This window comes from Cydia pomonella, chromosome 14 (genome assembly GCF_033807575.1).
Source record: "Cydia pomonella isolate Wapato2018A chromosome 14, ilCydPomo1, whole genome shotgun sequence".
Lineage (NCBI taxonomy): Eukaryota > Metazoa > Arthropoda > Insecta > Lepidoptera > Tortricidae > Cydia > Cydia pomonella.
Window position 1 is genome coordinate 9,512,347 of NC_084716.1, and position 27,330 is coordinate 9,539,676.

Sequence of the window (27,330 nt, forward strand, 5' to 3'; positions counted from 1 at the left end):
CTGTCTGTCCCTTCGTATGTCACAGCCACTTTTTTCCGAAGCTATAAGAAGTGCAGTGTTGAAAAACGGTAAGTAGACATATTCTGTAAACCGCTTTAAGATTTTCACACAAAAAAATATATATATATATTTTAGGGCTCAGTTTGAAGTATACTTCAAACAGAGACTCGCAATTTTTTTTTCGTGAACCTATGTACGAGTATGTATGGATAGGTCTTCAAAAATTATATTGAAGTAACTTTTAAAATAAGAGAATGAAAAATCTAAAAAAATATATGATGTACATTATCAATATTATCATGCAAACTTCCAGCGAAAATTTGTTTGGACGAGATCCAGTAAGTATTTTTTTTATACTACGATACCCTTCATGGCTGTGTCCGACTCGCACTTGCCTATAAGATTTCCAATGAAACACTGCCTTTAGACTTTACCTTACCGTTTATCCTAGGTCGATAAAAGAACGCGGACGAGTTGGCACTTTGGTCGAAATAGGAACGTAGACAAAAATGGTATATTGACGATATCAGATATTGGACGAGTTGGCACTATGGTCAAAATAGGAATTTAGACAAAATGGGGTATTGACGATATAAGAAAGTGGACGAGTTAGGAAGGTTACGAATTAGGAATTGTAGGGTGACGACATAACACTGCGGACGATTTATGGAGATGACGAAATGAAACTGGGGCCGAAGCGTTCCTGAGCCGTTATATTTAAGCATGAGTCATGCCAAATTTTCTGAGTGCGCTTTAGACATCGAATATTGTTAATTTCCGATGAAAAGAGAGCTCCACGTGGTCAAGTCCAAAGAAAACCTGTATGGTTATAAAATGATTCTAAAAACATACCCAAAAGTTAAATGAATGCTATACCCAAAAAATTGTCAAAATTTCGGTATGATTGAATTCGCTAGGGTGTAGACATTACCGATTTCTGCAGGGAAACATCAACGATATTAATATAAACAAGAATTAATTGTCCTTATAGCAACTAATGATACAGATTTTGTTATAAGAAAAAATAAACCAGTTACCTAAAACGAGACTAGTCTAACTCGGCCATTTTTAATTTTAGAGAAAAGTTTTTCCAATAAAAAAATGCTTGTTTTGACGTGATCTACACATTACAATTACTTAAAAATAGTGTTATAATGACACCACTCTCGATGAAAATTTTAGCTCCCTTCAAAAACTTCAACCTTTGAAGGCCTCTAACTCAGCCATTTTTAATTTTAGAGAAAAGTTTTTCCAATAAAAAAATGCTTGTTTTGACGTGATCTACACATTACAATTACTTAAAAATAGTGTTATAATGACACCACTCTCGATGAAAATTTTAGCTCCCTTCAAAAACTTCAACCTTTGAAGGCCTCTAACTCAGCCATTTTTAATTTTAGAGAAAAGTTTTTCCAATAAAAAAAATGCTTGTTTTGACGTGATCTACACATTACAATTACTTAAAAATAGTGTTATAATGACACCACTCTCGATGAAAATTTAGCTCTCTTCAAAAACTTCAACCTTTGAAGGCCTCTAACTCGGCCATTTTTAATTTTAGAGAAAAGTTTTTTCAATAAAAGATGCTTGTTTTGACGTCATCTACACATTACAATCATTTAAAAATAGTGTTATAATGACACCACTCTCGATGAAAATTTTACGTCCCAGTTCCCTTTAAAAACATCAGTCTTTGAAGGCCTCTAACTCGGCCATTTTTGATTTCAGATAAAAGTTTATTAAGAAAAAAGTGGTTATATCATCAAAATCTTGAAAATTATTTGAAGTCTTTTGTAACCCCTGTTTTTTACATTTTTCAAAAAAAAAAAAAACTAAGTCCCAAAATCGGCCCCCCTTTGGTATAGTTTGACTGATCCTATTTCTGATGAAGAATAGGAACAGGATTTATTTACCAAAAAATGATGAACAGCATCGGATTGGCGGGTTGGATGATCCAATCCAATTCAACTTGGATCACGTTCCAAGTATTAAATCAACAACACCAACACGTTGGCATAGCGTAGGTACTTGAAATTTTCGAGAGCATGGTCCACTGCTGATCAACGAGGTCAAGAGAAACTTAAAAATCAAATAATAAATGCTTAGTAAGGTAAAATAAGTCGAACCAAATATTCTCCTTAAGTACAAACATTTGCACTAATATTATTTTTTTTATTTCAGTAAAGCCTATCAATACGTTAGAAAATGAACACATGTTTACAGCATCCTAAAGCGTTATTCAAGTGGTATCACACTACCGACGGTCGCCCTGGCTTCACAAAAGAGACTTTTAATGCACTGAAATTAAAATTCGAATAACTGAATCAATAAATATTCGGAACACGTATTATTGATAAAAAGTTAAAAAGCTCTTTGTATTGCTGTATTATTAAATAAAAAGTGGTAACAGTTTTTTATTTGTATCTATAAAAGGCTTCAAAATAGTAACCATGAATTTACAGAATCGATGCTCTTGCCTCTGGAATTTACAGTTGCGGCAGCAATGCAGTCGGCAGTAATGTCGCGCTGCAATACTGCTACAGTAATGCTGGTGTAGTCGGAATCTGAATGGTACGTAACCGCCTCATTTATGCGAGAAAAAAGTGATGTATTCGAAAACTTTAAGGAGTTCTTACAACTGGTGAAAAATAAGTTTGGCCATTCAATCAAAGTCCTACATGCAAATTTTGGAGGCGAATACTGCAGCACTGATTTCAAAGACTTTCTGAGAAATTTTGGCATATGCCTAAAAATAACAAGACAAAATGCATTCATGGAACAAGATATCTGTAAGATCATGGAATCGCTACGAGGCCTACATTATCACGCTAAGTGTTCTCCATATTTTTGGACTGATGTAGTCAACAATGCTATATATACTCTGAATAAAACTTCTAGCAAACACTTAACCCCGTATGAAAAGTGGACCAAAGAGAAAAGTAAATTTGGTGAGAGCTTAGATCAAAATCAAAACCAACTAACGGAGTACTGCCATTTGACCGACACTTCGATTGCGAAGAAACTTCAACAGAAGCTGAGCTAACTGATGAAAAACGAAACATTTTTCAAGAAGCATACAAAGAAATAAATGATAAAACAATAATGCGAAATCGACTGGCTCCACTTTTCCTCTTTGATCTAAAGATACAAGTTATGAAAGAAGGTTATAAAATTTCGACAAACACTGTTGTTTGATATGCAGTGGGAGTCTTATTTTCTAAACTACTAATTTACATACTATACTTTATAGCTACTAACCAGATAGTGAGAGTCACTAATTTTCAAACTATATGCTTTACTTGAAAGTAGCATTTATTTTAAAATCCTACCTAGTGGGAGTGTTGGAAGCAAGTTGGAAGTAGGTAAGATTTCTATTGTGTTAGGAACTTTTTATATAATATATTTTATGTTGCTATGGTTGTCATACTAACAAAAATGTCACAAGAAAATAAACATTGAAGAGAGTAACGTGTTTTATTACAACAGTCGAGGAGTCTTTCGACCCCCTCCCGCAGTGAACATGTTAACAACTTGACACTAGTCTGCTACATGGGTTTACAATAACTAACCTAAACAAGAGAATATAAACTTGCAATTTTGACCAAATTCATCTCAACTATAATTTCTCTCTGATACTCTTTGGAAACAGCACAACAAAGCATGTCTTTCTAAAACATTAATTTCAACTAACCACAGACACATTTACGTATGTGCATATGTAAACATGTTTATGTTTCATTCATATGTAGATATTGTGCGCCAGTGCCACTTCACATTTCCCAAAATAAAATTATGGCAAGTGATAAGACAATATATATATGATTTATTAGAGAACTATAAACAAAAAGAATGTGGGGCAAAGACAGTTCACCAGCAACCACTTCCTTTCACGATCGCAATTTTTTAACATTTGAAGATAAAAAACACCATAGACATTATATGAATTGTTTCATCAAGCATACTTTTCTGCAGCTATGAATTTCAACTATTTAAAGACTCAAAAATGAACAAATATTTTACATTCCTCAAAGTTATTACAACAATTGATGTTGGAAGCAATTTTCAATTTTAATTCCATTGGAGCTACAACCCTGTGTGAGATGGCGACCTTCTTCCAGTTGGTAAACTTTCTCATCTACGTGAGATCTTCTACAAAATCTATCCAACGCTTCGTAGGCCTGCCTTACGGTCTTTTTTGTTGAGGCGTCCACGATTTGGCGACGCATCGATGTAAAGAAATACAGTATTAATAACAATACAATCCCAAAAAGTTCCGTTTATCAATTTCAAGACAAATGAGAACGTAAATAAATGGCTATTTGGCTACGGTGTGACGCAGAGATAGAGTATTAATAACAATACAATCCCAAAAAGCTCCGTTTATCAATTTCAAGACAAATGATGCACAGTATAAATCTTAACCATGAAGTGAAAAAAGAATTGTGGAATAAAATAAATAACTAAATTAGATACTACTCGTGTTCGTCACAATACAATACTATACTCACATTATTATTGACAAGTCAGAGGCCTACCGCGAAAATCGAAACGTCTTTGGTATGGTATTAACTTAATGTGCCTCTCTATCGCTCTGGATTCGAGCAACAGAGAGCCGACAGAGTATCGAACGGATTGAGCGAATAAAGTGTTTTGCGATAGGCCCCCAGGTGTTGCCAGTTTAGCACCCATTTTTTTTATAGTTGTATAGCACTAACAGACGAGCGTACCGAAATATTCACGTACATATTGAACGGTGTTTTATCTGGCTGGGTGCACGTATGACCGTACATTATTGGCTCATATTTTCTTCTTATCTGTGTTATAGATATATCTTCAAAGTCTGTGGTCCTGGTCAGTCAGTGTGGTCATCATTGTCAATCGTCAGACGTCAATGTCAGTCAACTAGTCTCTAAACTCTCTAATATGTGTTTTTTGTTGTTTAAAGAATAGACCTAAACCTAATTATCGAAGTTATTTTGAGATTAGTCTCGTCGTAAATATGTAACATACTCAATTGATAGTTGGGTCTTTTTTGGTACCATCTAACAGCGAACTTTTTCGGCCTCCCAACCGGTTGTTTTCCATAGAATTTGTCATGTTCCTAGCTTTTACTATGATATTGGAGTATTCCATTAACTGGTATGCTTATTAATTTCTGATAATTAATTTTTGTGGGCATTAAGTGTGCACTTACAAACCTTGCATTGCACCATGCCATTGTTATGCAGCGCCCTATCTAGGATGCGCTCAGTCACGTACGTATAACCAACGATGCTACGATGATATCCAAATAAAATAACTTTTAATGTTTAACTATAATTATATCTATAAACCCTTATATCCTGAATAAGAGACTAGATTATAAATCTTACTCAGTGTGTTGCCTGGCAAAGGCCTGCTCTAGCTCTTTACACTTAAGACTGTCATGGGCCACTCCTATATTTTAGACCCTAAGTTCATCCTGCCACCTTGTTGGAAGTCATCTCTGGTGCTGTTTGCTGCCCCTTGGATACCAATCTCTTAGGATTTGGCTCTACTTTTCCTGTTTTCCTCTCAACATATGCCCAGTCCACCTTCACTTTTGGACAATGTGTCGGTTACTTTTGTTTCTTGTTGTAAGTGTTCATTCCTAATCATATCTTGTTTTCTTGTTCTCATCATACTGCGTTCCATTACTATAATAAATATAAATAAATGTTATCTTCTTCTTTTCATCCTGTTACCCCCTGCTGGGGTGTAGGGCTCGAACCATTTTCTTCCACTGACTCCGGTCCTGGGCAGCTTGGGTAACCTCCTCCCACCCCATCCCCAATACACCCAACTCTTGCTCCACGGAACGGCGCCAAGTAGATTTAGGGCGACCATGTTTCCGTTTGCCGGGCATCTTCCAAGTCAGGGCCACCTTGGATAGGTGGGTGTCAGGCTTCCTGAGGATATGCCCTATCCAATGCCATTTGCGCATTTGGATCTCCTTATGTACGGGTGCTCATCCGGTTATTCTCCATAAGTGAGCATTTGTGATCCAGTTGGGCCAAAAGATGTGCAGAATTTGCCTTAAGCATTTGTTCACAAACACTTGGAGTTTTGTCATTAGGTCTTTGCGGACAAACCAGGTTTCGCACCCGTACATTAACACGGCCTTTACATTGGAATTGAAAATCCTCACTTTAGTTCTTCTCGTCAGGGTAGAGGAGTTCCACACAGGTTTAAGCTGGCTGAATGCGGCTCGGGCTTTGTTTATTCGTGTTTCAATGTCAGCTTCCATTACAATACTGCATACTGTATATAAATGTATATAAATGTTATATCATTACACAAATTGACTAAGTCCCATAGTAAGCTCAATATGCCTTTTTTGTTGTACCTATAAAACACCCATGACTCAGGAACAAATATTTGTGCTCATCACACAAAAAAATGCCCTTACCAGGATTTGAACCCAGGACCATCAGCTTCAAAGGCATGGTCACTACCCATAGCCTTCACTTCATGTATTTCATAGGCCAGAGCCGTGCGTTGTCAACTACTATAATTAATTACTTATTATTACCATACCCTGTAATCATATATACAAATCTGTAGCAAATGTATGTCAGGGTTGTCACTGTGTACTAAGAATAAATAAAAACACAGTGTTATTTAAATCATCAAATTTATATTTTAAATATGATGCTTCTTCTCTATTGTATATAGTCACTTGATGTTTCCACTGCATATGGCTAGGTACTAGAGCCTGCCTGCTACACATATGAGATAGCTGCCCACGTAGCCAACATGCATATCGTTCACGCTCCGTTACGAACGAAAGTAACGAAACACAAACGCTGTCACAGTCACACTAATATGGAAGAATGATAGAGAGAGATGACTATAGAGTGTTAACGATTGCAATGTTGGCTACGCGGCCAGGCCTATTTCTCTTTTAGGAGAGTGGGTAACAGTGGATCACTTTTTTTTTAAGCTCCACAAATCCCATGTTTATGCCTAAATAATTAATCTATGATAATTAACCACAAGATACGTCCCTAATCTACAAAAACAAGTGCAATTATTGGCAAAAACGGCATAAACTTACAAGTTATAACAAGTTTTTAAAAAAATGGGAAATGATCCACTGTGATCCGTGGATCTTTTCATGGGTTTCAGGGAATCGCTTGGGGTACACTGGATCTATTAAAAAAAAGTTCAATAAACTACTACTTTTCTACATCATTATTTATTTATTTATATTCTAAGACAGCTATCACAAGTCTTATAAAAAATTACCTAACAAAAGTCTTAAAAATTATGCTGGTATAAAGAAACCTAAACTAATCAACATTTTGTTTAAATAAACAACAGTTTCTCTCCTTTAATTTCTATAAAGCTCTCTTCTCTATTCAAATAAACATATTTACTTCTTCAGTAATCATTAACAAACATTTTAATAAGAACATTGTTGATGCTAACTCAACTATTAAACATAAATATATTTACTCCTCGAGTAATCATTAATACAAACTTTATTAGGAACATTGTTGATATCTCAACAATTAAAAATAAAAATGATTACTTCTTCAGTAATCGTTAACAAAAAAAATCCTATAAAAACAAATATTTTCATTTTCTGATATCTCAAAATTGTCTGAGATTCGGTTTGAGATCAAATTAGATTAGCGTAAATTAATGTTAGAAAGATCAACGTTAAAGTTGTACATGCCTTGCTTCCTCATTGTAGTACCAGAAAACGTAGGTTTTGGTGAAATCATCTTAATATCATGCAGCGCTACCGTGCCAATATCATATGAAAATTATTTGGTGTTGCAGCTGCCTTTGTTTGTTTTTGTTTTTTTTTTTGTATCTTTTGTTTCCCTGGCATTTCTATTTCCTTTTCTTCTGCGTTAGTAAATATCTTATGAACTGCATAATTAGGTGTTAGCCTTACTTACGTAAAAAATACTTTCGTACTTACCTACTGGCCTGCGTGTGACAGCACGTGATTCCGCTCGGCGAGCGCGGCGACGACTGGCGCGTGAGAGGGGGGTATCGACGAGCAGTAGCCACGCGTTTGCGTAAAGCATCACACGTAAGAATTATAGCGAATAATCCGCTGTGACCCGTGATCCGCTGTTACCCACTCTCCCCTACTCATCTCATCTAAAACCAATGTTCCGACAAGAGGCGAAGTGTAGGAGTCAGTTTTGCGTTTAATTGTAGTGAAGGCTTCTTTGGTAAAAGCGGGTCTTCCACCATCTTCGAGTACCACTGCTGTAAGGTCCTTGGATGAGGCAAACCCGTATTGAATACGCACGTATTCGTATGATTTTGGCGAGTAGTAGTTCAGAGTAAGCGCTAAACTATGGAGAGCATGTGAGTATTTCTGCCTAGACACAACATTGGCTTTGACGTTGCTGATTTGACGTGCAACTAGATCTTAACCTACAAAAGAAATGTACTTTAAGATGAATTATTAAAGCTGGCAGCGTTTTACTGTCAACCTCTCACATGTTTAGTTAGAAAATTAGCAAAACAAAGATAATTATGTTTTGTAGGCCAGCATTAGTGGATTGACCTAAAAATATGCAATCAAGTGCAAGTCGGACTGCTGCAGCTGCGCAAAATATCAAAGTCACGGGCAAAAGCTAGTTGTTTCATTTTGTTGTGCTACATTTATAACGCTGTGTGAGATCAGCAATGTAGGGTAGACCGGGGACAATTGAAACAATATGCCTTTAACCGCCTGTGATCGTTATATTTTGATGAGTAGAAAGATCTACGCTCAAAATATTTCAAGGTTAGTTATCTGGTTCCTAAATAAAATGTATTTGGATGGTCTATAATCCATAGTTTTTTTGACAATAATGTAATAAAGAGAATGGGGCAGTATGGTTCAATTGACCTCACATGAGTGTCAATTGAAACACTATGTGAGGTCAATTGAAACACTCAAATATCTTCGGCACAATGAAAGTACTTATATCTGTTTTAATTTTTTTCATCACTACCTCGGCATACAATGACCTCATCAAAAGTCCGCAAGCATAACATAAAAATTTCTCAATTTATGAGCATCTGAACATCTCGACTAAAAAACTTGAGAAAAAAAAAGAAAATACGACTTTTAGTTGTCTTTGTCGCTGCTACCTTTTAAATTTACCTTAACCAAAGTAGTTTCAATGCAATTATAAGATATAACGATATAGAATCGCAGAAAACAAGCATAATTATGTTTCATACAAAAGTGCTTGTTTCAACTATAACAATGTTTCAATCATAACCATTCCCACACACTCTGTGACAACGAGTGTTGCAGACATCGGGATGTAAAATGAAATAATAGACGCAATAAAACAATCAGTATAAATTGTTTTATTACGTAAACAAAAACATGGCGATATGCCTATCAAAAAAAAATCCTTAACTCTCTCTGATATAAATTTTAGCAGTGGCCGACCTGTTTAATCAGCCGGTTGGCAGCAGTCGGTTGTTGCTAAAATGTATTATTATTATATAGGTATCAAACATATCTAATCAACATATTATTATAAAACATTCTGTAACAAGTTTTGTGTCTCTCTCTACACATAAACAAAAATATTACCATATGGCGATATGTCAAATTAAAATAACAAATTATGTATTTTATGTAATATAAAACAAAGTTTATATTATTAATAACCATTAACCAAAATTTAAAAAAATATACAATTTAAAAGCATAGAGAGAGTGGGTGACAAGACATGCTACAAAATGAAATGTTTTGATTGCATTCTGTAACAAGCTTTGCGTCTCTCTCTCTCTCTACATTTCCTCAAGTCTTTGGTAGACAGTCCGAAGTAAATATCGGCTGACTTTATTGCATATTCAGCAATCTCCTCTTCTTGAGCAGTTGAAAACACTTTTTTTACAGAATTGTAACCCATTTTTATATCTTCTATAGGTGTCGTATCTGGCGCAGCTTCTCTTTTTTTTTTGTATCTCGCCAAAGAGACATGATCCAAATCAAACATTTGGGCCGCTTTTCTTAAGGACTTTCCAGAGATCACTTCCTCATAAGCCTGTTGATAGGCAAACATGCTTTTTGAGGTTCTCTCCGTAACATGCTTCCGTTTTCGGGGCATCTAAAAAAAACAGTTAAATAAATGTATTGTACAGAAATAGGATGTAGTAGTATAGTATTATATTTTTAATTAGCATTATTTGCAATATTTTAGTTTAATTTAGATCGCGGTCCTTGTTGGATAAAAAAAATTTACGTAAGGTTTGTCACCGACTTTAAAAGGTGATTCAAATGTAATCTGTATCTACATGAACCCGTTCATTTATTTTTGATTTTATCTAAGTTTCATTCTTTTTTTTTAGTTAAAAAATTTAATCTTTTGCTTTTATCATCAGCTTATCGTCACAATCACTAATTTTTTTTTTCACTAAATTGTATACCTACAAACATACGGGTCAAACAGAGATCCTTCTTTTTTTTAAACCTGTTAATAATCATTTGGTCTATACACAAAAAATTTCTCCAGAATATGACAAAAACTTTTCTGAAAACCGCATCAAAATCGGTTAAGATGAACGCGAGATAATCGTGGACAAACATACATACAAACAGACGGGTCAAACTGAGAACCTCCTTTTTTATGAAGTCGGTTAAAAACAAATGCTAACATTATCTCGAATAAAAAAACTGCAGATTAAAAAAAAACTTCCTGTATCTTCGTATATCTTCAAATAAATGTCAACATTAATAGAATAAACATGTGCATCGAATACAGAACCTTATATTTTGAAGTCGGTTACTTTTGGGGACGATTAAAACACGAGGACGATTGAAACGTTTCAATCGTCCACAAGCAAGTTGTTTCTATCGTCCCCACACCACGTTTTTCACTTCAAGGTCAAATATTATGTATAAAAAAGACTCGAACGCTGATCAACGACCATTAAAAACATTCGTTTATTCCTAACTATAACACCAAAATAATTTGATTAGTCAAAATACAAGAGTAAAAGAAGTTATAAGAAAATATACGAGAGCACAAATACTTACTTTTTACCGCGAAAAACTGGTTTGGCTCGTGGTCACTCCCGTCTCGCACCGGCGCTCGAGCGCTACTGGCCAAGGATTCAAACATGGCCGACCGCGTGTTCCGAGTGTTACGTCAGACGCGTAGGTATTATATTATAGTTTTCGAGAAATTTGACTTGTTTCAATCATGACGTGTTTCTATTGTCCCCGGTCTACCCTACATAATGCATCAAATTTAGGGGTTGACTTTGACTCGCAATTTATTGGTTTTCGTTGTTTAAGGCAATTGTACGGATTCTCAATTAAAACACTATTGTTTAAAACCACAATTGTCCTTATTTATCCTTTTTTCGCATACATTTTCCCCTCCGGTGATTGAGCTGCTACAGAATTTCCACTTTTCCATATAACTGTGTGCTCACTTGGAGAAAATGTGGTACTTAATTTGTTTTCCTTTCTTTGCTTGATCAAGACTTTATCGCCAGGCTGAATTTCAGATTCTTTTGCATGCCTTCTTTTGTCAGCATACTGTTTGAATTGATCTTTTTTTAATCTGTCCATGTCACGCATTGCTTCATCTCCAAGGCTATTATTTTGTTCTATTTCCGGTAATTTAGTTCTTATGCTCCTTCCTCGAAATACATTTCCAGCAGGAAGTCCAGTGGTACTGTGTGGAGCTGATCGGTAAGCAGATAGATAAATGAGCAGCTCTCTTTTCCAGTTTTGCTTAAGTCTCTGTGCAATTATCAGTCTTCTCAAGATATTTTTATTCTGTCTTTCAATTTCTCCGTTGGCTTGGGGCCACAACGGGGTAGTATGTCATAGCCGAATCCCGTTGATGTCAAGGAATTCCTTGAACCTTTGGTCTATGAAAGCAGGTCCATTATCACAGATTATTTCATCCATTATTCCTTCCCGATATATAATTTTTTCTAAAGTCTGTATTGTTACTTCGGCTGTTTGTTGTTTTAATATTTCCACTTCCAAGTATCTACTGTAGTAATCCACAATGCATAGAAGGTAATGTTCCGAGGGCAGTGGCCCAAGATAGTCAATTCCAACTAATTGCCACACTTTAGTAGGTAATTCTGTGGGCATTATAGGTTCTGGGCCATTCTCAATTAAAACACTTATTGTTTAAAACCACAATTGTCTTTATTTATCCTTTTTTCGCATACATTCAGATTTAACTAGCTGCCTAACATTGTTTCCATTTTCTGATGCAATCAATATCTAGCTGTCAAAAGTGACAGCTCTCAATTAGTGATGTTCCATCACTGATGGACTCTACAGCAATCTCTCTATATCTATCTGTCAAAAAAGTAGCAAGATGTATCAAAAAACTTTTAAAGCCTTTTACAACAGACTTAGATCATTACGAGAATTTTGTATGTTTACCTTTATTTATAGTAAATTGAACTACTAAACCTTTGGTAATGTACTTTAGCGTGTAGCTGCGCTCTCTCGGAAAGGTTTCCACGGAAGACCAGCGTCGAGATCCTTAGGTGGTATCTTGACATTAAGCTGAGTGGAGACCTTTTCAGTGACGCTTAATAATAAATTGATTCTGTCGTCTCATGTATTACCTAAACTTAAGCGTTTTCTGAATAAATTTCTTCTACACCGTGTTTTTTTTGATTTGCGTTAATTTCGAGGGTGCATTCCTGAGCTTAAATTAAGTAATTTTCTCAAAGACACCGATATTCTAATTAACTCCATTTCGGAGATAATCAATCATACATTTTTATATTATAAGGCCCTTACGAGCGTGTACACTTGCCTTAGGGCCTGTTTACTTATTGATTAGTGTTTAGTGCGAGTACATACATTTGCTACTAAACGTACGTACTATCTCGGACGATCGATGTTAGAAATGACATTGATATATCACAGTTTTCAATTGTTTGGTTGAGTTAAATGTAATGCCCATGTTACAAAAACGCTATATGCAACATTTAGTTACTTTTTATAAATATAAAAATTGTAAAAAAAAAAACAAAAAAATTATTTTTTTTGAAAATTAACTGTGCCATTTAGTTTCCTTAAACGTACTTACCGAAACCCCGGAGTTAACGCAATTCAATAAAAACACGGTGTATAATGATATTATATTAACAATAACTAACTTGCACATTTAGGTTTTTCAAACTTGTTAAATTTTCACTGCTAATTGATAACTTTTCTTGCAATTCCTTTAAAAGCTTTCATCATTTTCCAGCTTCCTTTTCAGTCTTCGGCCTTGTGTTTGCAATCTTTTTAGTTTATGTTTTTGTACTCTATCCTCAGCCCATCGTAACTTTGCCTTTAGTTATTGTTTTCGTGGAGTTGAGTAAGTTGATGAAGCTTAAGTAATATTGTCGTTTTCGGAACTTGACGAACCTAGTAAGTTTATAGTAGGGATGTAACGATACATGATTTTGCCGATACGATACCGATACCGATTTCCGAAGTAAATAATCGGCGATACCGATACCGATATCTGTCACTTAGTAGTTAATAAACCCTTTAAATAAAGAATGATGTACTTCATATGCATAAAACTTATGTACTTATGTTAAATACTTAGGCACTCAATTTAGTAGTGTGACAAAAATTTAAATTAAAAATACCAAAAAATGCCCAAATCAAAATTCAAAATCAAAGAAAACATATATTTAGGTAATTAACTTTAATTATCAATCAATCAAATCAATAGTAAATCAATGTTAGTAATCAAAGTTCACTTTAGGAAGATTTTAGTTAAGAAAACAAAGTTTATTCAAATTATTAGCATAATCTGTTGCGCAAATCACTTTGTAGAGTCAGCATCAAAAGTAGCGGATGAAACAACGCGCCAAAAGTATCTGATATTCCGGATAACTTTTCCAAATATAGATAAATTGTTAAAATTCGCTCTCAAGAATATATCTTTTACAGTCTTAGTTATTCTATATTAAAGACATCACTTTTTGGAAAGCTGTTATAAAATGGTAGATACTTATGAAACGTTATTTGATCCGCTACTTTTGATGCTGACTGTACTTCTGCAAGTAACTATTTTTGTCTCTTTTAAATAACATAAATAGGGACGTATTTAGTAGCGCTGGTGGCTTAACGGTAAGAGCGTGCGACTTGCAATCCAGAGCCACCACCATCACCATCAGCCGCTTTTCGGTGAAGGAAAACATCGTGAAGAAACCGGAGTAATCCCAATAAGGCCTAGTTTACCCTATTGGTTAAAAGGACAGATGGCAGTTGCTTTCGTAAAAACTTGTGCCTACGCCAATTCTAACGATTAGTTGCCAAGCGGACCTCAGGCTCCAATGAGCCTGAACAACGCAAGGAAGAAAATAAGAAATAGGGACCTATTTTTAGAATGCAATAGTGAAAAGATATTATAGATTAATATCCGATAGTCCGAGAAGACTTTGGACACGAATTCCGACTGATATTATATGCGAAAATAATTCAGTCTGTTACCTCTTTACTTTAAAGTTCTGAAGGGAATGAGATGAAATTTATAGAGATAGAACGAAGGTATTGTGAATATGATATAGTTCCGGGATGATCTTCTGCTGTTCAACGTCTGATGTTGACCGAACAGGTTCTGTGGCTACAGACACGGCTGTAACATAAAATAACACTTTTTTTTCATAAAACATTTTCTAATAACTAATAGGTAACTTGTAATAATATCAAAATACATAGGAAATAGTTTTATATTCATTTCATTTACTTACCTATAGTCTGCCTTGCTGTACGGGCCAGTGCAGTTGATTTAACCCCCGATGATGATGGAATGGCATCTACTGCAGGGGATGCTAAAATAGAAATACATAATGAACACATTAACAGTTGAACAATTGCTACGTTTAAAGCGGTGAGGTTTAAAATTAAACAATGAATCTCGCTTAATAACAATTTATTTCCCGCTCAAACATTCGAGAAAGTTGTCGAAGGGTCGAAATCCGCTAAGCCATCTGATTTTTACTCCCGGTTTACGAAAGTAGTCGCTGCACGCTAGTACTTCCCTGGACCCGCCGTGTTGCTATGAGCGATAATATGCTGAGGAACGTCAGCCGTGTTCAGCCAGGGTCAGCACCAGGTCATCAGGGTGAGTATGCCCTCATCGGCCTACTAGCCGTACTGTAGTACCCTGGAATTATTTTAAGTCCGTCTAAATAAATAACCCACGGAACGGCTCCGTTGACTGTGACCGGCTTGGAGAAGAAGAGCAGAAGCGGAAGAGGTTATCCGGACATCCGGATAGTAGAATAACAAGTATTCGAAATATCTGGATACAAAAATGGGCGGATAATTGCAAGCCCTAACTGTGCGGGACGCTTCTCATTACCAATTTCGTCATCCAATTTGATTGCTGGATCATGCGCGTCTTCATCTAAAAAACACCAGCAATACCTATTTAACGATTAGGTATATTAACGATGAGAGCAGTATGGCGGTATCAGAGTATATGCATAAATATATCCATTGTTTTCATGTGGGTACAAGATGGTAACCCATAAATGCATATAAGTGGGTTTAAATTAATTACCCATAACATAATGCGGACATACAAGGCGGGTTCAAGGTAGATACCCGTGCGGATTTAATTTTTTCAAGGTTATGTGAAACTACACTCAACCGGTTAAAAATATAACACAATAGTTTGTAAACATATTAGCGATTAGGATAATTGCATCGTAGGTACATGTAGATCAGCGTGTACGTAGTTACGTACTAGGTACGTAATACTGACTACGTCATGCAAACACTTGAAATATAATTACCTACTCAACGCCAAATAACTAAATAAATAAATAAATTATAAATACTAAATAAATAAATAATATTTTTTTTCTAAATAATTAAGATAACTTACCTGGATAAACATCGTAATATCGGTCATAATTTTCATCGCGGTAGTTTAAACTCGATGAGTTTCAACTCACTGATAACGACAGTTTTCGTCTTTCCTTTAACTTGCGTTCTAATTTCTTTATTTTCCTTAGAATATCATCATAATCCCTTTTCTTTGACCTAGACCTCTTCCTTTTTCCCATAATTATAAAGAAACTAGTTCCGGTCAGAAATATAACGTGTGAACTTGACGACACAAAATCACGTAATGAAGCTACCACGTGACTGGGACCCACGTAGCTGGGAGTGAGAGAGGGGATACGGTTCTTTTCGCTTTCTAGGCCTACTCTCAATGTGTGACAGAGACGGCACATACTCTTCTAGTGCTGCAAGTTAATATATGTAATCGTCTTCGATCGACACCCGAAGTATAAAAAGTATACTAGGCTAGGTAGAGTATGAAGCCGTTTTATTTAGATATTAAATATATAAAATTAGGCCTTGAACGGTTTACTAGCAACCGCAGTTTCCCCAAATAAATACGCCGTATCATATAAGTAAATAAGAGTGAGTGAGTGAGTAAGGTTGGAAAAGAGGTGAAAAGACGTCACAACTCAATTTGTTGAAATTTCTACATAAATATTCGTTGTACTTCAAATTAAATTCCTCTAAAATAATACTCCCTTTAATAATCATAAGGTATCCTAATTTCACATGTTTTGTTATTTTATACAAAAAAATTGAAACCGGTTCTGGAATTCCGGATTTTTGTACATTTTTCTTTATTTGTACAATAAAGCCGCCATTTGTACATTTTTCTTTATTTGTACAATAAAGTTTTTTTTTTAAAGTACCAAGTCGACGTAGGTATTTCAAAGTGCTGTTTTAGCGATGGTGTAACTGTTTGAATACAATAATAGTGAAATCATAATCAACGACATATAAGGCTATAATTATGTCCATAGTCAAATTTTTCTTGACATTCTTCTTCTTGCCTAAAATATCCTGTCCTTTGTCATCGTTTGCATAGAAAGTCACATCATAATTGATATTTTTATTTGGAATTGGAAGAGTATATGTGGGTTTAGCATCGCTTTTATAATTTCCCAAATTATTTATGTTTTTTGGCAAGACACCAGATGCAAGAAACTCTATTAAATGTGTTTACTTTTAAAACAGTATCGTCTACGCCTGTGTCTAACAAAAGACTTATAACTACATTATTGATTGTAAGAATAGCTTTCCCGGAGTCATCCGATGACACATTGTTAATACGAATACAACCGAAGAAACAGTGTCAATTACTCCAGAGTTATTAAAACTTGTTTAAATATCTATCGTTAAATTTAAAAAATGGTGGGGGTAAGTAAAGAAGCGATCGCATGATATTTGCGTATAAAAAGCTTTACGTTACAAAAACATGCATAAAAGGTAATTCACGGCTTCGCGCAAAATAATAACTTCACCAAAATCAAAATTGTCCTGACGATATTTTCACTAATTAAAATCGCTAAGCAAACAAATGTCAAACGCAAACGTTGTTATGCTAAGCGTGGGCTTGCTGCGCAGTGATTCATTTATTGCGTTTTGCAACGCATTGCCTGCTCGTCGAACGCAGCCACAAAGACGCAGCTGTGGCGGCACCTTTAAAAATCTCCTACGATTCTCACTAATTGCTTCTTAGAAATTGCTTGATTCGACGCCCTTAATTTAACATACACAGTTCGAGGACCTACGACCATATTCATAACAGAGCTAAACATAATAATAAAATATTTCAAAAAATGGCCCCTGCGCTACGGCATGATACCCAAAGATTTATTAATATATTTTTTTACTTTTCTTGCTTTTTTTCAGCTAAATCTCTAATGCAAGAGACAAAGTCAATGTTGATTGTGTGCTCAATAGTTAATATGGCAAGAATACATAGTCTCTGCTCTGACATTGTTGAGCGTAGATATTTTTGATTAACTTTGACCATGAGAAGCCTCTCGCAACTGGCATTACTAACTGCTGTTGTCAAAAATATCCTAAACATTATAATAATGTTAGGTAAGCCCTATTCTAGCCTTGTTTCCACTATGCATTTGAACAAATCTAATGAGTTGTACTCCAATAGTTGTATTTTATTGTCCGGATCTGAAGCTGTTACGACAGCCTGGAGATGATCGCGCTCGAGTATGAAATCTTTTGGAGCTTTATCGAGGTTGATATTGCCATCGCCCAATAAAGTTTCTGGTCGCAAAAACCCATATTTATCGGCCAGTTCTTGCAACTGTTTAAATCTCAGAAATCACTCTGTCTATAGAAGCAAACATTTTTCGACGCAAGTCTGTTTCATAAGTCAAACTGACCTCTCTACTTCCTTCACAATAAATATGTTTCCATCTTGTTTGCCTTGGGGGTACGCAAGAGATTCCGAGCACTTCACCTTGGTAGCGGTAGCGTATGCTATAGCTCCGTATTCTTCTCGTTCGTTTTTCACAGATGGCGAGTAAGGCGCTTACTTTTTGAGCACACTGGTCATATTTATTGGCACTCAAATTTATTTGCTCCCGCCATTCTGACCGTCAAAATGGCTGGTGTACTGTTTTTTTGGTAATAACTTTAAGTACCGTGAGGTACATTTTTTTTATGGAGGTACTATTAGTACAAAGGTCATTGGGCGTTTTGTTCGGACATATGGCACATACAGCATATACAAACGAAATGGGGCTAGGTATGTAGGTAAATGTATCTGCTACTCAGTGGTATGAGTCGCATTCTTCCAAGCCATGGGAGCATTGAGATAAAAATACTTTCGCCTGCGGTATTTCCGAACCGATACGACCTTCAAAACTTCAAAAAAAGAGCGTACTCGGGTGAATCAACTTTTTTTGTTTTGTTATCCTGTCCCGTTGTCCAAGGGACAACAGTGGCACAGTTTGTTTGAAGAGACGTTGTATGCCGTTCTATTAACATGCTTAGTAGGGGGCCCATTATGGACATTGGTTATAACGACCACAAAAACGCAAGTTTGATACATTTAAATACCATAAAATCAGTATTTCAATGAACTTTTGTCCCCTGGACAACTAATCGTAACCATGGCAACGAGTGACGCTAAAAAGTTGATTCTCCCACTCCCATCTTAAAGGCCGGCAACGCACTTACAACCCCTCTGGTATTGCAGGTGTCCATGGGCGGCGGTAATCGCTTACCATCAGGTGATCCGTCTGCTCGTTTGCCTCCTCTATCATAAAAAAAAAAACAAAAAAGCATTTCTTATCATTATAGCATTTATGCAATGAATTAAGTCAGAACTATCGGAATTATTTCCAAAATACTTTGAGTAGCTGCTGTTATATTGCGTTGCTGTTGTTATATTGTTTAATATCAAGAGGAACAAAAATAAAATCCAGTTCTAAAAAAACAATATTTTTATTCTGTTTGATCAAAATCAATTGTCAATTCGTCTAAAAAGTCAGCATGCGCGTCAATCACTTCTTGATGCCTGGCCCAAGATAAAAAATAGACTACGCTTGCAACATGTGCACAGCTTGCGATAGCTTTGTATACACGAGCATATAATAGTTTTAAATACGATGTCTTCCAATCTGCGTGGGATCTATTAAAATGTACGTGTAGTAGCTTCACACGGACTTGTCGCGATCATTTCTGGTTGTAGGTACATTTCAATGGTGTATATACCATTCATACGCATGTACTCGTGGCAATACGACCTTACGATTCTTAAAAGTTTTGACACTACCTTATCTGTGTGACCTTGCCCTCCGACTTCTGCGTCTCGCTTACCCCTGTACATATGTACTTGGAGTGCAGTACCAGCGGGAGTTGCCAATACGTATTTGTGGCGTTTTCCCTGCATATATTGCCTAATCCCACTTCGGCCTCTTGATAGAATCATCGATTCGTCAATGGATAAATTTTCCCCAGGACTATACAAATCAGTCATTTTTTCATTAAAATACTTAAACAATGAGTCTAAATTATCTTCTCCAAACTTCAAACATCTAAATATAAGTAAAAATCTGTTACAAGACATGTAATCTTTCGTAAACAAATTGTATAAGCGATGTCGTCTCCAGTAATCGGAGTATCGGTTTAATTTTATGTTTCCCATATGGAACAAAATTCCCAGAAATATGAGAAACTCCGCGACCGTCAAAGGTGTCCACGCGTGAATGCGACCATTAGCAAAGCAGTTATTGCTAATAAGATTTGTGGCAAACAAGTTTATGGCCGTAATTATTCCTTCTAAAAACTCTACAGTGAAGAGTTCTTTGAAAAAATCGTACGGAGTAGTGCATCCTTCAGACACCCGTAACTCTTCTGTACCAGTAAACAATGGCTTGTTCGCGACGTTACGAGGTTGATGCAGAGTCCATTCCGCGCTGTCGTTCGTCACTGGGTCTCGTCTCGCGGCGCCCCTTCCCCTCTCTGCAAGCATTTCTGCTTCTTCGTCGCTCGACGAGTCATCTACGTCAACATCCCTAAAACAATAAAATAAATCTTTAGGGGTGATTTTAGATATTAGTACTACTGACACAACTATACCTAAATCGATCGGTATACAGTGTCTCACCAGGAAGGCTCTAAACAAGGATATACGTACTATCCGATTTAGTTTAATACTAATTGTATTACAAAAAAGAGGTCTAACTCATCATCATTTGTTATGGTTAAAAATGAAAGGAATCATTAAAATTATGGTTACTTAACTATGATGAGTTTAAGAGTCGCCAGGGGGCGTATTCTAACTTTAAAACACGCTCAGACACGATTCAACTCCAATGCAAATCCAATGCAATAACAAATTAACAACACAACACAGCTAACGTCTACACGTCTGAATCAAAAATGACGGGATTTGCTTGAAGAATACTGCGATGCAACTACAATATAACTTCAATATTGGTTGATTATTGGTTGAGTGTTGGAGTTATGTTTAAGACAGACTGTGTTGTTAATGTATTGTTTATACATTTTCAAATTAGAATACGGCACCAGGACGCTCGCGTTCCCATACAAACGTAGTTCAGCTCTCATTTTAAAACGACATGCTTTAGAACCACGAAGCCAGTACAGCCAGTTACAAATTTAAATACAAAAGTTATTTTTGCTATATTTTCTTTGTATTACATTTTTTTGCAACGAAAATGAATTACCGGCCTAGATCTGTACTACTAGAATGCCCATAACAAATTTCGTGGTTCCAAAGCATGTTGTTTTAAAATGAGAGCTGAACTACGTTTGTATGGGGACGCGAGTTCACGCGAGCGTCCTGGCGACTCTTAATAGGACATAGATATCTAATAAAAAAAACTGTTTCTACACGCTGCAAGAATACTAGCGAACAAATGTACTATAATAATTAAAATCGCAGCTAGATTTTAATAAAATCTAAACAGTAACGGAATGTTTGTATGTACTCACATTGTCTCCTCGCCAGCGTCATCAAAGTCCTCGTCTGAGTTGATGTCTTCATCTGAAGTGTCCGAACTGATGTCATCGCGTCTTTCCAATAGCCGCTGAATTTGAGATATTTCTACCTCATGGAATTGCGCCGGAAGATCATCACTCAGGTTGTCACCGAACATCTCACGCAGATCACGCTCCACGTCTTCACTGGTACGATTAACCGCCATTGTAAAACGGGCAAGCACAGTGATTAAAAAAATCAAGCACTGCTCGTATTTACGCCAATCAAACACACAAAGTCCGGTAATTACGCAGAGATCACAGTTGGGAAAGCAAACCAAGTCCAGAAAACAAGCCGTAGTCGTCAAAATATCAAAACTTAGGAGCACAAAACGAAAACACAAGAGGTCACCCTATAGGTCTGGCATAGAGCGCAAACGAATACCGAATGGCTCTATTTGCAACTTAAATCAAAGCGCACGCAGTCCAGGTAAATCCCGGGTCCCCAGCCGGCGACTTCAAAACAGATAAGAATTAGTAAAATACTTGCAACGGCTAAGTGCATCATAAAATTATGATTCTAAGTACTTTTTTTGGACAAATCACTTTCGACTTTATTATATGGGCACGAAGTTACAAAATAATTGCAAGTCATTGGGACTTACTGTTATTTATTCTAGACAAAGTACAATGAAGTCCGATTTTTTTTGTTAGTTTCTCGGTATTTTATTTGCTTCTTTCAGAACAAGTCGTACACCAGACATGTGGTTGTTATTTTCGAACCATTACTATTTAAAGCGAAAACAAATAGTTCTCGGAAACGTTTTATTACCTGCTTAGGAACTAAAACATCGGTCAATTCTATCCGTATTCCTGCGGGGCTTCCGCCAACATGTACAAACGTAAATTTCGAGAAATCTCTATCGCACTTACATATTTGAAAAATAGTAGGAGATAAAAAAAATCGAAATGCGCGATCTTCGCGCTAGCAGGATGTGGTTTACCTAAGTTTTAAAGTAACGACGTTCCTAAAAACCTTATTACTGCATTTTTATATGTTACTAATACAAACAGAATAGAAGATTAATAATCCTCAAAAAACGAGATATAGTGACAACCCTAAAAAATCGACTGTTTCGTAAGAACTCGCTAGAGGAGTCGGATGACATTGCCTTTGGCCATCTATAATTATATAGTACGAACTCCCCTCGGGAGTCGGGTGACATGTGAGCAAAGTTACTTAGAACTCCCTAGGGGCGTTCTTGACATTGAACGTGTTAACACGTTCACTGTGAGGCCAAAATCCATGCCATTCGCTACATGTCGGCGTAAAAACAAACAACTATATAAGACTCCCCCGTGGAGTCCAATCGCGCACTTGACAAATAAACAACGCTGCATGTCAAGAACTCCGCTCGGGAGTTCATTTGTTTCTCTACCGTATGTCGTCGACTCCGCTAAGGAATCCAGGGCAAAATTGCAGAGACCAAGCATTTTTAAAAGAGCACTTGAATTCTGGTCGTCATATATTTATGGATAATTTTTATAATAGTGTAGGACTCGCAAAGTTCCTGTTGCAAAATAACACTAATTGCACAGGAACTTTGCGTTCCCAAAGAAAAAATAATCCCAAAGATGTTTGCACACATAAATTGCAAAAAGGTGGCAGCATTTATAGATACGATAGAGAGGGTATATGTGTGTGCAAATGGCACGACAAACGTGACGTCCTGACTATCAGCACCAAACTGTCCCCAGAGCTAAAACCATTCACAAACAAAAGGGGACTGATAACATTAAAACCAGAAATGGTCATTGAATATAATAGTACACTCAAAGAAGCAAAAATAGGGGAAATAACTCGTGTAAAAGCGTTTTTTGGCATAGTTGTAGGGGATGGTTTTTGAAGCAACATACTCGAAGTACTGATGGATGGGGGTGTAGCTAAGGGGTGGGGGGGGGGGGGTCGTTAAGGTCCCCTTTTAAAGTTTTTCTTATATATCTTGTAAACGGTGGCTCATAGCAAAAAAAAATCTTCTGCTCAAGCAATCTACATAAAATTCTCTACAAAAAGGTCCTGTACACTTTTTCGCTGGGATCAATATTTAATGAGATGTGAAGGAAAGAAGATGGACAATAATAAAATAAAGATACATTTCTTCAAGTAGGTATGGCATGTATTTAAAAAAACTAATTATCTTCTAAATGTAACATAATATCATCATCAACATCATCGTCGACGATGTTTTCGATTGGGGCTCCGTTAGAGCATGAGCCGGAGCATACACCGCAAACACTGGAGCAGGCAATTCCTGCTTTCCGGCAGCCGCATCGCACCCCACACCCAGTCTTGCATCGGCAAAATATGCTGTTGAGGATGGAGTCAGGTGCCACAGGATCGTTTGTTGTCACCGGCTTTAGGATGCCATCGTCTCCTCTGGTCCAGCCCCATTGAGTAGGTGGTAGGGGCTTGCTGAGCCATTGTTGTATCTGTAAAAGATGTAATAAGATCAACGTAAGTATTTAGCTCAAATACATATTTATATTACAGTATTTGACAACTTCTGTGGTTAATAATACCTGTAGGTACACTCTCAACGAGTGCTGCTTCGAAGCTCCTCTGGTAGGAGGAAGAGTGGCCAGATCTGATTTCGGCTTCGTTGATGCTCTCAAAAAAGCTGAGTATCGTAATTTATTTAGATTTTGTTCCTGATTAGGCGCTTTGTAAATTGCCAGAAACAGTTTCTCGCCGGCCTGTTCAATACTCTCAGGTGATGTTGAAGGCTCATTAAAAATGTCTGAGATTTTTTGGGTCAGGTCTGGTTTATCCGTGAACAGCTTAGCAATTCCCACTTTGCTCTTTCCATGGATTGCGGAGGTGGTGTCGCATCCGGAAAAGCTGTGGAGAAGGAGAATTGTCGTGGCAAATGGAAGCTGTTGAAATTGTCGCACTGAAAACAATTTGGTTTCCACCTTTCCACGCCCTGGTTTCATAAAGAACACGTTAATATTTGGTGGAGCCAATCCCATGAGGAGGACTATCAAATCGACATCTTCCCCAACTATTACAACAGTTGGATGAACTGCAGCCTTATCCAACCCGCATCTGACAATAGTACCATCAGCATCTCCTGTTGCAACAGTTGTTTCAATCCCTGCTGCTGTCATTTTCTCGGTGAGGAATTGAATCAGCCTCGTTTTATTTTTTTCGTTGGCGAGGAAATGCTCCTGTTGAACAGTGATGTTCGTATTTTCGTTAAAGTTAATATCAACCGACGTTTTAGTCAGACCTCGTCGCTTCTGCTCTGCTCATTTAGTGCTGTTGACATCACTGTAACCATCAAAAACCACCATACAATTTGGACCATAATGTTTCTGGACGTAGGTAATGTATTGATGGCAAATCGTAGAAACGTTGGAGGACGGGCTCCATTTCATACGGTGTAGTAGGAAACCACCATCTATGACATTGGTGGTTTGGTTGAGATCGAGAGCTGCGTTGTTCTCTACTGGCAAAACATCGTAGAGGGATGACTTCTTCCTTTTTCGCATTAAACCCTCTTGGAACAGAGCCATCGGGAAAGGGGTTAGTTCATAAGTCAAAAGGTCTTCAACATCTTCTTCGTTCTTTTTTGCTATGACAGTTCTTTGGGTCGTCATCAATCGTCAAAGGGTTAACAGTAACTGTCTCACCATTGATTTTAATGCTACTGCTCATACTGGCTAGTGACAAAACCACATTCTTCTTAGACTGCTTCATGTCACTGAATTTGCGCCCAGTGAAACTTTGCATCGTTTTGGTGCCAATATCTAGAGCTTGGTGGCAATTTATTCTGGAATTTCCCAGGATGCCCGTTGACAGGGACATTAGCGAATTCAACATTGGAAATGGGGGATGTTCACTGAACCATTCTCTAATCTTGGCTCGATCTTGTGAATCTCTCTGTTGCCGTGATAGTCGGAAATCAACGTGCTGTTCTCCACTAGCAAAAACCACATTGGCGTACTCCTCCAATGAAGTGCAGATGGCAGTGCATCCCGGTGATCCGCAAATCCATTTGGCCAATACAGAATCAGTAATTCCTCTTCCCGGTGTCAGGCCACCTGAATTTTTCATGGAGCGCATGAGCGTTTGCTCTATGACCATATCTGACCATACTCCTGCCCAAGGTGTGCCTGTACGATTAATGGTAAAGAAGCCTTTTTCTGCAAATTCCTTGTACGTTTGGGGATGGCTGTTTTTTAGTTGCGTCATGTCTTGCACGTAGAGATGGGCACATTTCGCGTATTGGAAGTGCCCACTGGCATGGAAGAATGGGATCATCTGTTGTACACGCGCCAAGTGGCCGTCCCAATCACCGCAACGCTCAGAATCAATGTATTTCTTCATGAGGGTAACCATATTAAAATACTGCACCCACAAAGCAGCGGTAGGCCCATTCTCTTTAAGGGTTTCCAGGTGGTTCTGAAATTTTTTCAAAGTAGACATCAATGAAGCATTCTCTTTAACTTTGTCTGGAGTCAATTCTTCTATGTTGGTCAACATAGTCGAGATGTCCCTCTTTTCTTCTTCTGAGACATTGGCTCCTTCCAGAATAATATGAGCTAAAACAAGCTGAACGAGCAAATGTCCTCGAACGGCTCGGCTGTAGGCATGTCCTGTTAACATTTTGTCAACTGAATTAGCAGCAAAAATTTGGCATAGTATATCTTTCAGTCCAGATCCAGCCATTGTGTGACCAATGCAACCCAAAAAGGACATTAGAAGGTGAAACCCACCAAGTCTCACGATAATAGTCCCAGACGTGATTTCCCTGGCCTTTAAATATAAAGGCTGGTCAAATGTTACAATACAAATGGTGGCTCCTACCTCCTGACTTTTTTCTAAAGCATACTGTAATGCTGTGCGTATAGTGCTGTACTCATTTGGTGGCGAATTGATAAATGGAAGAAAAGTTACCGAAGTTGTTTCTTTGTTAATCAATGTACTCGTCAATTGCATAAAACCTTTCCATTCTGGAATGTTAGGCACCTCCAAAGTGTGTTCCATTTCCTGGAGCCACTTGCCACTCATCCACAAGAGATCTTGAATGGTGGGTGTGAATATGTCACAGGGGATGGGCTTCAGCATGCTCAAGTCTTCTATAGTAATTTGTTGCAATGCGTTGGTTCCCCTACCCTCAAATGTTTGCACCTCCAGAACTCCGAGCGGGCAGGAGCAGAATTCAACCTCTTGACATTTTTGGATGCATAGTGTTAGCGGGTGTAACACATTTGATACCTCCCATGCTGTGAAAAGTATTCCGGCCATCGAGAGTGCATACATTGAAATCAGCATTGTCAAAGACGAACTGAATAAACGTTTCAATTGGAATAGGCTCTTCCGCATGGTGGATGGTGGAGAGCTCCAGTTGCTGAGCCTCGTAATAAGAAGCACTCAATCCCAACTTCGACAGAAGGTCCACCAAGTTTTTGGATCCATATTTTCGGTATATGAGTAGAGCGATGCTGGACAAAATAGGGGATATGAAACATCGAGGGCGTACAGCAGCAATAAGTGCATGAGCTATAGTTGTCATTTTTTTCTTCACAACCTCTCGTGACCTTTTCTTCTTTGCTAGACAATCTATGAAAACTGTGAGAGATTTAAGTATCAATTCATCAACCTCCTTGCAGAAGCTAGTTAAAGGAGGATAGGCACCGTTGTCATAAGCCATGGATTCAACATCTTTCAAGATAATGTCAGCGGCTTTTCGTACAATTCTCTCATTTTCTTCCTGTTCATCAGTACATCTTGACGTGTACCACGCGTCGTTCAAAATTTATTCACCAGTTGCACTAAAGCAGACGACTGTTTGTTTGGTGCGAGTTGTACTGAAAATTATTTGGTCTCCATATTTTTCCTTCATTCTGGCTTTGATGGTTTTCACAGTTGGTGGTTCTCCCGTAATCTGTTCTAACAAATCGCCCATAGAAAATTGGCAGTTATAATTTTTTTCAATGTAATCGTAGATTTCGTTCATTGCTTCTGTAATCCCTTCATCAATCGGTCGTCCACCTTT

General features: G+C 37.2%; 2 protein-coding genes and 2 long non-coding RNA genes across 4 annotated transcripts; all 4 read right to left on the minus strand.

The window, feature by feature from the left end:
- Positions 1-459: 459 nt before the first annotated feature.
- Positions 460-5,009, minus strand: LOC133524877 (uncharacterized). Its single transcript, XR_009800468.1, has 2 exons — positions 1,525-5,009; positions 460-1,363 (listed from the first exon to the last, which is right to left on the minus strand). It is a non-coding gene; the product is annotated as an uncharacterized LOC133524877 (long non-coding RNA).
- A 4,324-nt stretch (positions 5,010-9,333) lies between these two features.
- On the minus strand, positions 9,334-11,083 carry LOC133524876 (uncharacterized). Its single transcript, XR_009800467.1, has 2 exons — positions 11,030-11,083; positions 9,334-10,100 (listed from the first exon to the last, which is right to left on the minus strand). It is a non-coding gene; the product is annotated as an uncharacterized LOC133524876 (long non-coding RNA).
- A 7,616-nt stretch (positions 11,084-18,699) lies between these two features.
- On the minus strand, positions 18,700-21,457 carry LOC133524872 (piggyBac transposable element-derived protein 4-like). Its single transcript, XM_061861019.1, has 2 exons — positions 21,284-21,457; positions 18,700-20,340 (listed from the first exon to the last, which is right to left on the minus strand). The coding sequence occupies exons 1-2, from the start codon at positions 21,445-21,447 to the stop codon at positions 19,458-19,460; spliced, it is 1,047 nt and encodes a 348-aa protein (XP_061717003.1). The 5' UTR covers positions 21,448-21,457; the 3' UTR covers positions 18,700-19,457.
- Positions 21,458-23,237: 1,780 nt separating this feature from the next.
- On the minus strand, positions 23,238-25,515 carry LOC133524873 (uncharacterized). Its single transcript, XM_061861020.1, has 2 exons — positions 23,849-25,515; positions 23,238-23,758 (listed from the first exon to the last, which is right to left on the minus strand). The coding sequence occupies exons 1-2, from the start codon at positions 24,434-24,436 to the stop codon at positions 23,459-23,461; spliced, it is 888 nt and encodes a 295-aa protein (XP_061717004.1). The 5' UTR covers positions 24,437-25,515; the 3' UTR covers positions 23,238-23,458.
- Positions 25,516-27,330: the final 1,815 nt, after the last annotated feature.

What these genes read in the sequence shown, in the direction of transcription:
- LOC133524872 (XM_061861019.1), bottom strand. Translation starts at nt 21,447, where the DNA reads ATGTTCGGTGACAACCTGAGTGATGATCTTCCGGCGCAATTCCATGAG. An exon ending in GACGCTGGCGAGGAGACAAT is followed by an intron (nt 20,341 to 21,283) that starts GTGAGTACATAC and finishes TTATTGTTTTAG; the next exon opens with GGATGTTGACGTAGATGACT.
- LOC133524873 (XM_061861020.1), bottom strand. Translation starts at nt 24,436, where the DNA reads ATGACAGCAGCAGGGATTGAAACAACTGTTGCAACAGGAGATGCTGAT. An exon ending in CGTTGAGAGTGTACCTACAG is followed by an intron (nt 23,759 to 23,848) that starts GTATTATTAACC and finishes CATCTTTTACAG; the next exon opens with ATACAACAATGGCTCAGCAA.